General features: G+C 38.7%; 1 protein-coding gene across 1 annotated transcript; it reads right to left on the reverse strand.

Moving 5' to 3' along the window:
* Positions 1 to 511: 511 nt before the first annotated feature.
* On the reverse strand, positions 512 to 1506 carry LOC149200611 (uncharacterized). The gene has a single exon (XM_089399606.1). It carries the CDS (start codon positions 1377 to 1379, stop codon positions 663 to 665), a length of 717 nt encoding a protein of 238 aa, XP_089255732.1. The 5' UTR covers positions 1380 to 1506; the 3' UTR covers positions 512 to 662.
* Between the last annotated feature and the right edge of the window lie 14802 nt (positions 1507 to 16308).

Raw genomic sequence — 16308 nt, forward strand, 5'->3', positions numbered from 1 at the left:
GAAGTTATGAATATAATCCACAAAAAAATATAAGTACTGAGTGTCGAAAATAATCACGCTGCATGATATTGCATCAAACAGAGGATAAAAGTACAGAAAGATAATTGAAAACCATGTATCATTTATTTTTATTTTTTAATTTGAGTGTGGTTTATGGAGAGATGCAGATATTGGTGACCGCTAACTGCTATGTTTTTGTGGCAATAGTATTTGAGGCATTGCTCTTTTCTTTGTCTTAATGATGGGTTTAACTCTTAGGGTATGGAGGATAATTAAATCAGTGAGGTTATGTTCACAAAAGAATATAGAGGAGAATTGGACCAAAGACTTTTAATTGGGAGATGCTGTAAAAACTAGAGCTCAAGAAAATAAGATAAAATGATAAAATCAAAATAGATGACAATCAAGATGAAAATGATGACAAACTTACAAATAAATATTCATTTTTATGAGTGAAATTTACAAGAGAATCAAATAAAGATGACTTCAGACTTACAAATAAAAACTCTGGTCCTGAAGCTTAAGTAACAACCAAAACTTACATATAGATATTCATGTCCTAAGTATAAAATAAATCTAAATTTATGTTTATTGCAAATTTAAAAATATTTCCAAAATATTACTACTTCATGAGCCGAAGAGCCCGCTTACTGCTCCACTGATTATTGACTGAACGAAACCTGCTCTTTTATCGCCAGATGTGCTGCTCCACTGATGATTGACCGAACCAAACCAGCTCTTTTATCGCGAGATGTGGGTGTGGTGGGACCCATGGATGCAACTCGCTGAATACCATGCTCTGAGAGTCCAAAAATGTCATTTTTAGCGCAGCTCGGATCCACGTAAAGCTTACACGCCACATCCTCGCACCGATATCTCCAACCACCGCAACGGATGTAACCATCGCAGGCGCTGCAAGTGTATGCTTTCCCCTTTAAATCACCCGTCACAATTTTGAGTTTGTGATTTGCGTGCCCACCGTAGTTGAGTATTTTAGGAAGCGCCATACACAAGGGATGGAACCTTCTGTTATGCCTTTCAGTTTCGAACACAAAACCTTTAATCACCTCGCAGCAGGCACTGCAGTGATGCCTCAGAAACGTCTTGGAACGAAACTTGATGATCACGTCTTTGCGAAACGGGTGTTGGATGGCATCTGGGAGAGCGGCGCAGGCCTCGTGCAGAGTGAAATTCTTACACTTAGAACCAGAAGAAATATTACACTTGTAACCCCTGTTGGCTCCGTATTCTTTGCAGCCGCTGCATGTGTACGCCGGAAGACCCTCAAACAGCAAGAGCTCATGCTTATGGCGGGTGGCGTTGAACAATACTTGCTGTTCATCATCTCTGGCTGTTGGATATGGATTCGGCTCCGCCATGAAGGAGGCGCAGTCTCAATTAACGACAGACCTATTCTCCCTCTCACTAAATGCGAAGGTGGACGATATTGGGATCGCTGTGCCAGAATTATGGGTGCATCGGCTTATTTATATAAATTGGGGGAAGAGCAGCTTTCAACGCTGGTGCTATATCGCCCATATCTCAGGACTTATAACCAACGTAGGTTAGTGTTCATAACTGTGGAGAAATCAACAGAATCGAAATTTAAGAGAGCACAGCTGAAGGACAATAATTGATAGAAAGTACTAAAGTTAGTAAGTGCGTATGAAAACAGGCCACGTATGGTTGGTTAAAATCAACTAAACACCATGCAACATGCAACCTTTTAAACAACATGCAACCTTTTAAACACCATGGTGCAAGCAACCTTTTAAACACGCAACCTCACGAGTACATCACAGGTGACGCAAATATCAAATATTTTAGGAGAGAGTTTCGAAACAGTTTCATATCATTTTGACTTTAAGAATGTGTCTCATGTTTAATGATAAAGTCTTGAATATGGCCGTATTTATTCATCCCATCATTACCTTTAACCGACAGATATCAATCCTTGCACGCATGCTGAAGGTCCAGGGAGTTGTCTATAATGTGATTTTTTGGAGATTTCGGTGACAGAATTTGGCGGAAGAAATTGAGGTTAAATTTTGATTTGTTGCAGTTAAAATGGTTTTCTAACTACATATTTGGATTCAGCACCCTGGAAAACCCTGAGACGCTTTCATTGTGCAGAAACTCCCGCCGAAAAGACTTTCAAAAAGTCTCGTTATAAACAAGTGACACTTAAAGGGGATATGATGGTTTCAATGAATTGTTTTGTTTTGCGTTCCGAGCAGTTACCAAGAGCTTTCCAAAGGCGTAGGATCGAGTGAAAGCAGCACCCGTTTTATAAGCATCTAAGCCAAGAGGTCTAAGTGTCAATTTGATTTCTGGCTCTCCTGTCAAAATGGCCAGGCTATTGCTGGATAAATTACTTTCCATATGAAGATTCATACAATATAATTGACCTACTTATGGCCATCAGGTCTCGAAACCGCATCAAATGCCTGCCATTTTCACGCGTTTTACGGCAACTTTCACCCACTTAAGCTTTTACACACACCTTATCAGACATAGTTTCTGGAATTTCTTTGTGACGAAAACTGCCTTGGTCAGAAGTCTCTCCCGTTTGATCTTGATTCTATCTCTAGTTAAGTATTTATTTTAATTTTAATTTATTTATTTTTTAAATTTGGATTTTTTTATATTATTTGGAAATCTTGCAACTCATTTTTTTAGAAGAGGGGATAGTCTTTGAAAAATTTTGATGGATTTTTTTTTATATATTTTTTAAAATGTGTGATGGTAAATTGGAATATCTATAATACATTTGAATTGTGTTAATATCATTTGATATTGATTTTTTATTTTAATGAATTTATATAAATTTATAACGCGTATTGATGATGATGGTGGTGGTTAACGTCCGCTGAGACCAAATAATGCTCTATCGGACCTAAAGAAACAAATTATCTATTTTGATTTAAGATTTTATTCCTATGCTCAAAAAGCTTGGAGAGAAGCCTCCCGAGCTCACTATAATTTTGACATTGTAAAAGGCTAGGAAGGTCAGTATTGTAACAAAAATTGTGAAACTGAGATCTAATGTGGTTTTACACGGGGCACTCTAAGAGGAAGTGGTTTTCATCCTCGATGTTCCTATTCTTACATATATGGCAGATCCTTTCCATCCATGGCGTTATAGGAACTGCCCAACGACCTGTTTCACTATGGAGCTCATGAGAATTCGTTCTAATCTTTGCTATATTAATTTTCTTCTTTGAGCTAGTTAAAATAGAGAGATACTTTTGATCTTCTAGGGTGGGGTTGATGACCTTCTTATAATAACTTAATTTTCTTTTAGCCGCTAAGTCTTTCTCACACCACATTTTTTCTTTGAACTTAGAAGTAACAATATCTTTAATGTTATTTATGTTTTGCAATGCATCATTTTCGTTGATCTCCCAATAGTTTAACCAGGCCCTTGTGTCTTTATGCCACCCCCGATTGAGCCTTAGGTGGTTTTGGCTAGAATTTAAAGCTAGCTTAGGAAGTCTATGATCGTTTATGTTACTGATTTTGTGCTTGTACAACAGAAACCTAAGCATAGCTAGGCTCTCAATAGGGGAAAGACTTGCTTCTATAAGGAGAATAGGATAGGGTGTATTACTTTTAATTTTCAGGTTATAAGTTATAAAACGCTTCTGGATTTGCTCAATCTTTCTCCATGATTCTCTGGAGATGCTACAACCCCAAACCTCACAGCCATATAAGATAACAGGAGTGACTAAAGTTTCAAAGAGGAACTTATTTTTATCCCACATTACAAGGTTTGCAATTTTACAATTATTTTCAAGACCATAGTAAGCTTTCCACCCCCCATTAATCCTTTTCTCAATGCTATGGTTCCAGTTGAGCTTGTGATGAATATCAATTCCTAGGTACTTGTAAAAATACACTTCCTCCAAGTTATTATTGTCATACATAAAATTAGCGTAAGTGTCCTTCTTGGATTTGATAATCATAACTTTTGTTTTGTCAGTGTTAACAGTCATACCCATGGTAGAGCAGAAATCCTTAAGAAGCCTGAGTTGCTTATTAAGATCAGATGGGCACCTTGCCAAAAGAACAATATCATCAACATAAAGAAGAAGGATGACGACTATCCCAGCTAAGATCGTGCCATCACATCCTGCTTTCTCTAAATAGCCTTCGAGCTTATCGATGTAAATGCCAAATAGGGTAGGGGAGAGGGGGAAACCTTGTTTAACTCCGATGTTACACTTAATATCTTTCGACCACCCTTCATTGCTCTTTAGCTTGGCAATTACATTCTCGTATGACCTTATAGCGGCAACTCTCAACTCGAGAGGAACCTTTAGCTCTTCTAATCTATTCCAAAGGTTGGATCTAGGAACTGTATTGAAAGCCTTTCTAAAGTCCACAAAGCAACAAAATAAATTGGATTTATCATTACGACATTCCTCCGCAATGATCCTAAGCGTAACAAGGTGGTCTGTTGTTGAGTGATGCCTTCTGAAACCTGCTTGGCCTTTAGCCCGCTTACCTTCACTTTCAAGCCATATGTTTAACTTTTTTTCCAAAATACTAACATATAACTTGGCTAAGAGAGGGCTGATCATAATTGTTCGATAATTAGAGGGGTTATTTGTATCCCCACTTTTAAAAATAGGGATAATGAGGCTCTCAGTCCAAGGTTTAGGGAACCCTTGCTTGACTGCTTGATTGAAAAGCTTATGGATGTGGGGGATGAGGACAAGACCTCCAATTTTTAAGATTTCCGCTTGGTAACCTTCAATGTCCTTAGCTTTCCCATTAGCGAGGCGATTAACCCCAAAATTAATGTCTTCTAAAGAGAAAACTTCTTTTTTTTGTGAGAAGGGTTTCCAAATTATCCATGACATTTGGAGATTCATAAAGCTTTTTAAGATAGGAATTCCAATCGCAAAGAGCAATTTTATTATTATCCTTAGTCTTCCTAGTTAGAATCTGCCTCCAAAATTTCTTAGGAGCTACCTTAGAGAGGTGTAAGAGATTCTCTTGTCTTTGACGAATGTACTGCCTCTTTTTCCTTTTAGTTAGGGCTTTGTATATTTTTATCTTGTCCATTTTAAGAGATTCATCAGCAGCTTCCTTAATTGCTCTCCTTGCACTTTTACAATCTTTGTCATACCATGGATTGGTTTTGCTATTTCTTTTATTATTTGAAACTTCAATTGAGAACTTGTTAATAGAATATGAGAGGGTTATAGTAAAATTATGATAGAGGTCTTCTATGTTGTCTATATTAGATAAAGGAAGCAAATTAGTTTTTGATTCATTTAGAAATAGATCATTTTTTATTTCTATCAAATATTAAGTTCTTTTGGCTATAAGTATTATTTTCTATGGGGACTCTATGCATGACAAAATTGAGAGTTATAAGTAAAGGCCTATGATCAGAGTCAGGTTCATGGTCGTTTAAGATGTCAAAATTTATTATTTCGTTGTATAATGGGAGATCGGAAATAACATAGTCTACCACGCTGCTACCAAGCCCATGGATGCAGGTCATCTTGCTAGAATTGGGCCACTTCTTTAGACCATTGCAAATTATGAGATCCTGAGCACTACAGAGCTTGACTAGCTCCGACCCAAACAAATCTTGCCCGAGATCTTCATAGTTCCTTTTGTACCTGCTAGCCAGAGTAGGGTCTTCATCTAACCAAAGAGGATTAGGGTTGGAATGATTGCTTAGAATAATAGCTTGGTTGTTTGAAGTTTGAGCATTAAAGTCACCTATTAAAATGATATTACCGTCATTCCTTAGGCTAGAAATACCATTCTCTAAACCATTGTAAGGGTTAGTTTTATCTAGATTCTTCTTCTTATAGAAGTTAGAATTAATGGGGGGAAAATAACATATTTCTATGTAGGACTTTTTATTATTAATGTCTTTGATCTCTATCCAACTATATTGGTTGTGAGGGTCGTTTTTATAAATCCTAACATGGGGGGAGATGTTCTTCTTAATGTAACAAGCGATTCCCCCAATGCCTCTACGGGAGGATCGCTTGTTCCAGGTAGACCATAGCGTAAAGCCATCTATGTTAGGGACCTTAGATTCTTCGTGCTCCCAAGTTTCAACAAGCAAAATAATATCAACATCATTTGAAATCAAACTTAGCTTGGGGCCTTTGTTCCATGGGAAACCCCGACAATTCCAAGAAAGGATCCGGAGCATGTTTAATTGTTATTGATTACCATCTTTTTGGTTTCTATCTCGAATAAAAGCTTTTCTATTTCTGATTATTGCCCATTTTCCTTCCTTTCTAGCTTCTTTTACCTTTTGAACCTCCTTTCTTAATTCTCCTTGGTCTTCTGGAATGAGATCTTCATTTATGAATATTCCCGTTCCTTTTAGACTTGAGGTTTTACTAAGTATGTCGTGCTTATGATGAGTGGAGCTCACCTTTATGCGGATTAGTCTTCCTTTATTCTCGGTTAATTTCCCCAACCTTGTTGCTTTTGTGAGACACAATGTTTCAATTTGTAATCTATTATGTAGTTCTGTCGGGGCTAAGGCTAAAGTATCCTCATCTACTTCCTCTTTTAAACCGAATATTATAAGGTTTAAGGCCCTTTTGTTACGTTCGTGGTCTAATTCTATTAATTTTTTCATTTCATCTTTAATTGGTTTGATATCTAACTTATCTACCACATTATTTAGGGTGAGGCGGCTATTAACGTTTTCTTCTAGTTCTTTAATCATTCTTCAAGCTCACTTGACTATGTTGGAGGTGATAAGGATATTTTGGCAAAGGAATGACGTGAAAGTGCTATTGATGCTATGAGAAAGATGGGAGGTCATTCGATATCTATTGATATTATTAGTATTCTGGTTGAAAGAAGTGGAATATTTATGCGGAATATTTGCATAGTCGTACTTCCATTTCTCCCTCGATTACTTCAAAGTGAGATTAAGTGGCACTTTACTGTTGCTATGGAAACCATGCTTATACCAGGGAAGACTTTTGGTGATGTTACCTGGGCAACCATATCAACATATCCAACAATGAAAGTAGATCCTTGTCCCTTTAATTAGAAGTGTTGGAGTTGTTGTTAAGTCTGTGCATGGGTTAAGTTGAGCCTTTCACATCTACGACTAGACTATCTCCAAGTCACAAAATCGTAGTTATAAGCCACATTCATGCAACAAGGATTTGCAACCTGTATGTGTTGTGACTCTGCGACCCCTCTCCAAGGTCGCAAAACCGCACTTGAAAAATCTCATGATCTCTACGAGACTCCCTCTTTTGCGACTATGCGACCTTCCATTAGGGCGCAAGATCGTGACAGAGGCCCCAACACCATGACCTGAAAATGCGACCCAAACTACGTTGTGACTATGTAACCTGCCTTGCATTTACGAAATCTAATGGGAGCAACATTGTAGGTCACAAAGTTGCGTTTCAGGGCTCCAATGCTACTTCCAGAAAATGTGACTTCCATTAAATGGAGACTGTGCAACCTCACCAAATTTGCGACCCAAGGAAAACATATCTAGTTGCTTGCCCATAAAATACGTTTTCTTTGTAATATAAGATAATGAAAGTAGGAGGAACGCACTACTTTCAACACCTAATTGACTGATCCAAAGGGTTCGATTATACATCAACAAACATATAATATGAAACAATGCATTGGGATGCATCCCAAAAGGCATATTAAAGGGGTGATACAAAGAATGCTGAGAACCCTTATAAAGGGCTATGGAAGGCCAAGCCATCTTGATGATAGTATCTCAGGGCCATACATTTTTGCCTATTATTATTTGTAACATTTTTTACTTGTTTTATTAAAGGAAACTTATATTGATGATTAATCAATGGTTGTATCTGTTGCAGGGTTGATGTTGTGAAAGAGTTTCTTACTATAGTTTCCAGAGACATGACAAAACATCATCCAGTTTTAAAAGCATTATGCCTTTGACATTGCAAGACAACGAGGTTGCATTCAAAACTTGTTGTAAGGATAATAACAGATCTATGGATGATGTTATATACCTAGGGGGGATAATATGGGGTACCAAGGGAGGTACCCAAGGTAATAATGTAATAATGGGATAGGCCATAGTAATAAATAAGGTGGTTAACCCATGTCATGTAAGGGACCACAAGTAGTTAATAATAATGTAATGGGCCCATGGTATTAGTTGATGGTATGAGGGAACCATGGTAATGACCCATGGTATTGTATGTACGAGGACTATATAAAGGCTATAGACTCCACGTGGAGAGATATGAAGAGAAGTATTCTTGTATGAACAGGCATATGGCTTGTGGAGTGTTCTCCTTCCTTAAGGAGTGAATGTATGGTGTTGCCCTACCTTAAGGGTTTTGATAATAAAGAGAATCATTTCTATCTATTTGATCTTGTTCTTTCTTGGATTTATTTCTGTTATCATATATCTTTTGGATCAAATCTATAACAATTGGTATCAGAGCACTTTCTTGGGCAAACTGTGGAATTTTTTTTTTTATTTTTGCAGGGATTTTTTGGGTGGCGAATTTGCAGATCAGATCTGTACGTTTTGGTGCAATATTTGCAGAATCTAATTGCAGATCTGTATTCCTTGTGAAAAAATACCCAAATTCAAAAAAAAATCAGTTGAATCGGAGTCCGGATGAAGGAGATATCGCTGATCTAAAAATCAGTGGGGTTGTAGACAATTTTCAGGGCAGCGAGTTTGCGGTGCAGATCTAGAAGCCCTGTTGGACGATCTGCAAAATCTAATTATAGATCTGTATTCTTTTGGAAAAAACACCCGATTTCAAAAAACAAATCGGTCGAATTGGAGTCCGGATGAGGGAGATATCGCTGATTTAAAATCAGCTCTTTTTGCAGACATTTTGGGTGACGGCGGGAGAGTAGCAGAGCAGATATGGAATTCTAGTGCCTGGATCAGGATTTTTATCACATGGGCAGATGCAGAATGATTGTTCAATTTCTAAAAATAGGTTATAACAGGGATTCTGAGCAATATTGACGGATCTGTGACCATTTCAATTTTTCGCCAATATTTTTGTGATGGCGGGCCTAGATCGCTTTGAACAGGAAGAATCTTTTTTGGGTCGTCTCACTAAGCTCCGACAGACTGGTACAATGGAGGAATATATTACCGCTTTTGAAGCCTTAGCCTTCTGCACTAGGGGTCTCACAGATGCATACTACAAGGACTGTTTTATCATCGTTCTTAAAGAAGCCATCAAAGCTCAAGTTCTACTTCACCACCCTTCCAAGTGGACGGAGGCTTGCCAGTTAGCTCGTCATGTCACATTGCCTAGCAAAGATTTTATTTTTACAGAAAAGAAGGAAACTATGGAACCTAAAGGGTTACTTCCTACTAGTATATCCTTATTGCAGATTCATGGATTGATTCAGAAAGAGAAGATCATTGTTTCTATCAATCCTAGTTGTAAACATAATTTTATTAGTGTTAATCTGGCAAAAAATTGCAAGTCCCACCAAAACAAATTGAACATACATAGGTTGATGATAAGGATGTTCAAATCTATAAGGATTTGAAGCTTTCTATGGATAAGTATGTGTTTCATGGTGATTTTTATGCTTCAGATACGAATAACATGGATGTTGTTTTGGGATACCCTTGGATGGAATTAGTGGGTACTATCAATATTAATGTGCAGAAGAAATTCCTAAAGCTATGGTATAAAAAGAAGAAAATTACATTACAGGATATTTCCATCCATAAACAGGTAGAGCACATGGAGGCTGAAGCAAAATATGTTGAAGGGACTGACATATCAGATGATGAGCCTTTGATGATCGACAATCAAACACAAACAGAGGTTGCAGAAGAAAAGGTTACAGGTGATGATACATCAGAGGAGGGCTCAGTGGCTGAAGTCATATTGAAAAAGAAGACACCACAATAGGCACCACAGCAGGGTGAAGTCAAGCAAAAGCCATCGTGGGTTAAAACTTCAACATATCATCACCCACATCACCCCGCAAGACAACCATCATGGAAACCAAGTAGTCACATGATGGATAGAAAGGAGAGACGATCCACCTACTACACATCAACACAGAAGAGCTACCACGGTCAACTTCCATCTCAAGCGAGCGAGGCACCAGTGAGATCGAGGGTTCACCTTGCTCTTGGATGGCTAGATGCACGTGCATTGTATCAGTGGACTACTCTTTTGAGTAGATCTTATTATTTGTGTTCTTCCCATGTTTCGGGGACGAAAAATGCTTAGGGGGGTGGAATGTTATATACCTAGGGGGATAATATGGGGTACCAAGGGAGGTACCCAAGGTAATAATGTAATAATGGGATGGGCCATAGTAATAAATAAGGTGGTTAACCCATGTCATGTAAGGGACCACAAGTAGTTAATAATAATGTAATGGGCCCATGGTATTAGTTGATGGTATGAGGGAACCATGGTAATGACCCATGGTATTGTATGTATGAGGCCTATATAGAGGCTAGAGACTCCACATGGAGAGATATGAAGAGAAGTATTATTGTATGAACAGGCATATGGCTTGTGGAGTGTTCTCCTTCCTTAAGGAGTGAATGTATGGTGTTGCCCTACCTTAAGGGTTTTGATAATAAAGAGAATCATTTCTATCTATTTGATCTTGTTCTTTCTTGGGTTTATTTCTGTTATCATATATCTTTTGGATCAGATCTACAACAAATGATAACATGATCGAGGAAGCTTAGAAAAAACCCCACAAAGGCCACTTGTTTCAACAACACCATTACATGGAAGGGGACTATACAGGGGTCCCAATTAGTGTTTTTTTTTTTCAAGCAAGTACTTATGCTTTAAATCATTATTTATTGAAAAGTATATATGACCAATGACATTTGTGTGCAGGTGCAAGGTTTGCATGGAGAAAGCTAGGGTTTTTGTAAGAAACCATGCAATTAGGGTGTCGACAAACAAGCTAGCTGCATCCATGTAGATACTTAAAGCATTGTGTAAACCATGATGGAAGGAAGAATAGTAGGCTAATCAACATTCAACACAACAAATGCATCATGACCCTATTTAGTAGCTCATCTTGATTGTGCAACAACATTAGGGTTTCCAGCAACCCTCTTTTATTCTCCTCACATTTTCTCTTCTATCAATATGTAAATGTTCTCATCATGGTGCCAACAAGTATGTTGAGGTAGATCGAGCATGTACTAGGTGGTAGGAATGAGAGAGCAGTGAGGAAGTTCAAGAGTCATGAGGGTAGGTCAAAGGTCACAGTGGGTGAACAATCACCTCACATCTATAAATGTGCCTTCATGCCTCATTGACAGTGGACTTTAGCACTTGAGTTGAGGATAATAGAGATAGTTGATTGATGCTTGAGAGCTAAGGCCACTCAGCTCATGGTAGCTAGGAGAGTGGGTTTACAGTAGGGCTAGGTTTTTGACACTCGGCGATGGTATGAATAGTCCATGTTCCACTACTGGGTATTGACCAGTTGCATGATATGTATTTGAAGTTGCAACAATATTAATAAGATGTTTTCTCTCGCCTTTGAACTAATTCCCATGCTGACTCATGGTGGTTGTATTAGCTGTCTCGTACCTCACCATGTCTTTATGAGTGATTTCATATATGTGAGATGTTATGTACTGATAGATAATGGTTGCATGTATGTTCCACTTTAGAATCTGTGTTCACTTGTTCCTTGCCATGTTGGTGACCTATTGTGAACTACTTCGCAATTGACCTTCGACATGTTCTTGTTTATTATGTCTGATGGGGTTTTAGCTAACTAATCGCCCTCATCGTTCATCTCTTCTTATCATTTCTGTGACTTGTTTAAACCTCTTTATGCAATTTGTCAATCTTGGTCTGATTTTGTTTCGTTGTCCAAGCACTTCATTCCCGCCCCACTCTGGCACCTTCTCATTTGATAACCAAGAGTAGAAAACATTCATGGTGGAAGCCAAGCCCACATATAGGATGGGGCTCCTATCCCAAACGGTGTGAGGTCTAATTGGGACTTCACACCGGGGAGACCCCTTAGTTGTTGGCGGTACATTTTGGCCTGCCAACAAATTTTGCGCTAGAAGGAGGGCCAGATGACAAGCTGAGCCCTTAGATCCTCCATTTTTGTCTCATATCTGTTAATGACTCCGACCAAAATCTTGCTCCCGAGGTGCTTATCTGGTTTGTCTGTTTTTTTATTTTCCATCCCCCAGGAGCATCTCCACCACTTGTCTCAGTTGAATTTTGATGGTGAGGATGGAACACCTTTAATCAAGCACATTTACGACTTCCTCGAGTTCTGTGAATCTTTTTAGATCGAAGATGAAGTGTTTGCTCGTGTTTTTTTTCCCTCACCCTTGAAGGTCGTGCCAAGCAATGGTGCCACACGTTGCCAGTGGCATCCATTCATTTGTTTGAGAAACTTGTTGGGAAGCTCCAACAAACATTTGAAAGGTATGATTTTCAAGATGTGTTAAAGAGGATAAATGAGCTTAGGATGAAACCTGAAGAATCTTTAGAAGACTTTTCTTTCAGATATGTGTGTCTTTTTTTTGAATTTCCTGAAAGTGACGTCGGCTGGGTATATTTGAATATAAATTTTCAACGATTGGTCCTCGTTTCCTTACAACATTTTCAATTAGAAACAATTTTTGTTTCACATGAGAATAATCATAATTTGCAAATTGCAAAGTCCCCAGATTCTACCCGTAATTTTCTTTTGCCTATCTCTTTCAATCTGGAACAACCTCAAAACCTCGAGGAAGAGATTACTATTTGTGGGATTTCTCATCCTCCTCTTGACTTGTTACATAATAAGATTGTGGCCATTGATGGTTCAAACGATGAATAGTGCTTTCTAGGAAACAGATCTCACGGTCTCGTCTCTAAATCCCTCCTACATTCTTTTGGTTTTGAATCTGAAAATCACATAACATCTATTTTGATCGATTCCATTCAACATATGTCACAGTATATCGTGGGATGTCATTCAACTGTGCATGATGGTGTTGTTATTGTCGCAAGTAATGTTGACTGTCTTATCAAATCCATGGAACATATAAGGCCTGTAAATCTGTCTTTCTCTTTGGCGAACATAAATAGGAAAGATGTGAGTTCAGGTCTAACCGGTGCTCTTTCATTTGACCTTGTGCATCCATCCTACCTTGATTTAGTCTATGGGTCTACTACACCAGCGGTTCCTTCAAGTCATTCATATCTTTATCTCACTCGCATTGATTGCAATCATGTGCATGGGGTTGAGGTTTCACAATCAAGGGATGCAGAGTTTGAATCCCTTATGCCTAATCTTTGCCACTTGTAGTCTTTAACAAGTGAGGAAGAGGGCCCTGCATCTCGCCCAACTCAAGCTAGTTCCCTCATAAATCCTGCTTCACCCCCAAGCCAAGAAGATCCTTATGTATTAGATACCTAACTTGATCAAACTGGCGATTTCAGCGATTCTCATTTTACTAGAAATATATTTGCTCACACCTCTGGTGATTATCCTACGTATCCGTTTGTTGATCCTACAAAGCCACCAAAAATTTCTGACCCACCTTTTTAATATTTAGGGACTCATCAGGAAGTTAAGGCACTTCAGCTTCCACTGCTGGTTATGTTAGGTTCTCACATTCTTGATGAGACCCCTGAACCAGGTCAAATTAGGGTTTCTGAAATTAGGGTTTCTGCACATCATGCTCCTCTCAGCATCATCCCGCTGGATGTGAGCTCATCTTGGAAGCCTTCTGATTCGAGTAATGCCTCTCTGAGCAAATATTTCGATCACATTTCAACTGATGTGCATCAACCTCTATATCATAATTTGTTCGCTAAAGGAAGTGCTCTAGCCATTGTCTCAAATCTTTTTGGTTGTCTCCGAGCCAATAAAATTTGTCAACATACGCAATCAAATGATACCTTTCAATCCCTTATATGGAAAGGGGCCAATCGCGTGATCTGCACTTTGCTTGACACTCTTGTCGTTGATTTAGTTCATTCTCGGGAATCTAAAGAGTCTCATTTGTTGAGCTGAAGATCTATGAATATTCAGACAATGAATCCCATCCACAGTATTTTCACAGATAATTATCCAGTCACAACCAAGAATAACTGTATACACCCATCTACAAATCTTCCGAAGCTACCAATATTGGATGGTGTGTTGTTTGAAGGTTCAGAGGTCAGCCAAGATGATGAGGCACTTCAGTGTCAACTGATGGTTATGTCAGGTCCTCAAGTCCTTGGTGCAATCCATGAACAATTTCAAACAAGGTTTTCTAAAATTAGGGTTTATGTGATTGAGTCCTTAGGGATCTCAATTACACCCAATAGAGGTCCCTCTTTTTCAGGTTATCAAGCTGATCATCCTCTATATCATGATAGGGTTGCTGATTGGATTAATATGGCATATTCCTTTAGTAGCTGGCAACATCTTCCCTTGCATTGGATTTAGGGTTAAGCATAAACGGATGTATGTTATGGACAAATGACTATAAATTTCACGCTTTTGGTTCAGTTTACCGGGATTGGGTTTCATTTTGTCTTGAAAGGTCTTCTCTGACACGTTTCCCTATAAGTGGAAAATATGTTCTTTTTGTTGTGCATTCTTTACAGGTAAGCAAGCTATTTTTTCATAACTCTTCCCACAAATTCTAATTGTTGTAATCTTTGTTTTTGCAGGTTGGGAACTCCTACTGTGGCTGCATTGGAAGTTTGATTTCACATAACCCAAACTATGCTTTGGTTAATTTAGGATTTAGGGTGTAGAAGACTAGTTAGGTTTTAGCTTTGCTTATCAGTTGGCTGATTAGAATTTTCTCATTATTTAAATTTGTCACATTTCATTTTCTTTACTGTAGGTAGTTAGTTCCCTGCTTGTTTCTTCTGCACTCATATCCTTGCATTTGTTCGTTATTGAATCACATTTATGAAATCTTTGCATACGCATTGCATTGGTCCTTTAATGGAAATTAGTTGATCTCTTCTGCACATAGCATTACATTGGGTCATTAACCATGGTTGCTGCATTGCATCGTACACTTGCCTTCTCACTTGGCACAAACTCACCTTTGACCTAACATGGAATTTTGACCTATGTTGCATGTCGCTACATGAGCCTTCATGAACCTGAAGATTCCAAAGTTGTGGGTCCATGTATAGCTTTCTCACACATTTGGCTCTTACTCCAAGTGTATTGCTTCAACCTCTTCACACCGGTTTGTAAACCCTAGGAGAGTTTCTTGGTCACCTAGCCCTGGAACTAAAACCCTAGCCCTGTGATTGTGTGAAGTTGTGATGGTTACACCAATGGGTAGCCTCTCTTAGAGCTAGGCATCAAATTTGAATCCTGAATATCTCCCTTACGAGTCAAATTTATTAACTGGGAAAATATGAATAAATTTCTCATGGGGAACCCTAATCTGTTTAAATGACCTATACCCATAACCTGAACCTAGTGCCCAGCGTGGTCTTGATTGTTTCAGTGACTTGTGTTGTTTTACTTGCTGACTGGAAATGAGATGTGAAAGCTTGGCATGAGGGAAAACCTAAATCAGGGTATCCCTTAGTTTCTATCAAACAAGAAACAACCTCTCTTGCCCGTGAAATAAGTTGGAATCCCTCATCTACCCTGGCGCAATGAACACCCCGAAATAAGTGCAAATGCACACGTAAAAGAAAATGAAACCAAATAAATGGTAAAGGATCAAGAAAGGCTTCCTGCTCTAAGAGGTAATGCAACGACTCTACCAGGGTACTAACCAGGCTCGCTGGCAGCGGAGCAACGTTTGTGATATCTTGAAGTGACTCCACCGGGGTACTGTCCAGGCCTGCTTGCAGTGGAGAAACACCAGAAAATTACTTTTAAAATTCTACATACAATAAGCCCTTTGCCCTATTCTTTGCATCATCATTAACTACTGGCATGTGTGAACTATCAATGAGGTGTTTACTGATTGGCAAGACCTAACTGAGGTAGGAGGGAAGGCATATATGAAAAGGTCGTGGCCATGCAAGAGGTACCCATAGAATTTTTTCAATATTCCCTTGCATCATTATTCACGCTCGGACTACTACATGGGTGTTGTTAGAGATACTGGATTCTAACAGTGGTTCGCCAATTGTTGTAGTTTCTATAACACCACCCAAATTTTTGGGCATATTCAAAATATTGGGTACCCCACCACTCACCCCGAAGCATGATCACTCATATGCATAAGGGTTTGTGATAATGCATCATGATAGTAACCCTGCTTTGTCTTGGTCCTCCTCCCCTCAAATGGATCAAGATTCCTCAAATTTCCATCTTACTCTGCACCCTTGAATCTATAGTTGCGCC

The sequence above is a fragment of the Pinus tabuliformis genome, chromosome 2_1, assembly GCF_031772625.1.
Source record: "Pinus tabuliformis cultivar Carrire ecotype Pingquan chromosome 2_1, CPIR1, whole genome shotgun sequence".
Taxonomy (NCBI): domain Eukaryota; kingdom Viridiplantae; phylum Streptophyta; class Pinopsida; order Pinales; family Pinaceae; genus Pinus; species Pinus tabuliformis.

Excerpts from the sequence above, each read along its gene's own strand:
- LOC149200611 (XM_089399606.1), bottom strand. The coding sequence starts at position 1,379 with ATGGCGGAGCCGAATCCATATCCAACAGCCAGAGATGATGAACAGCAA.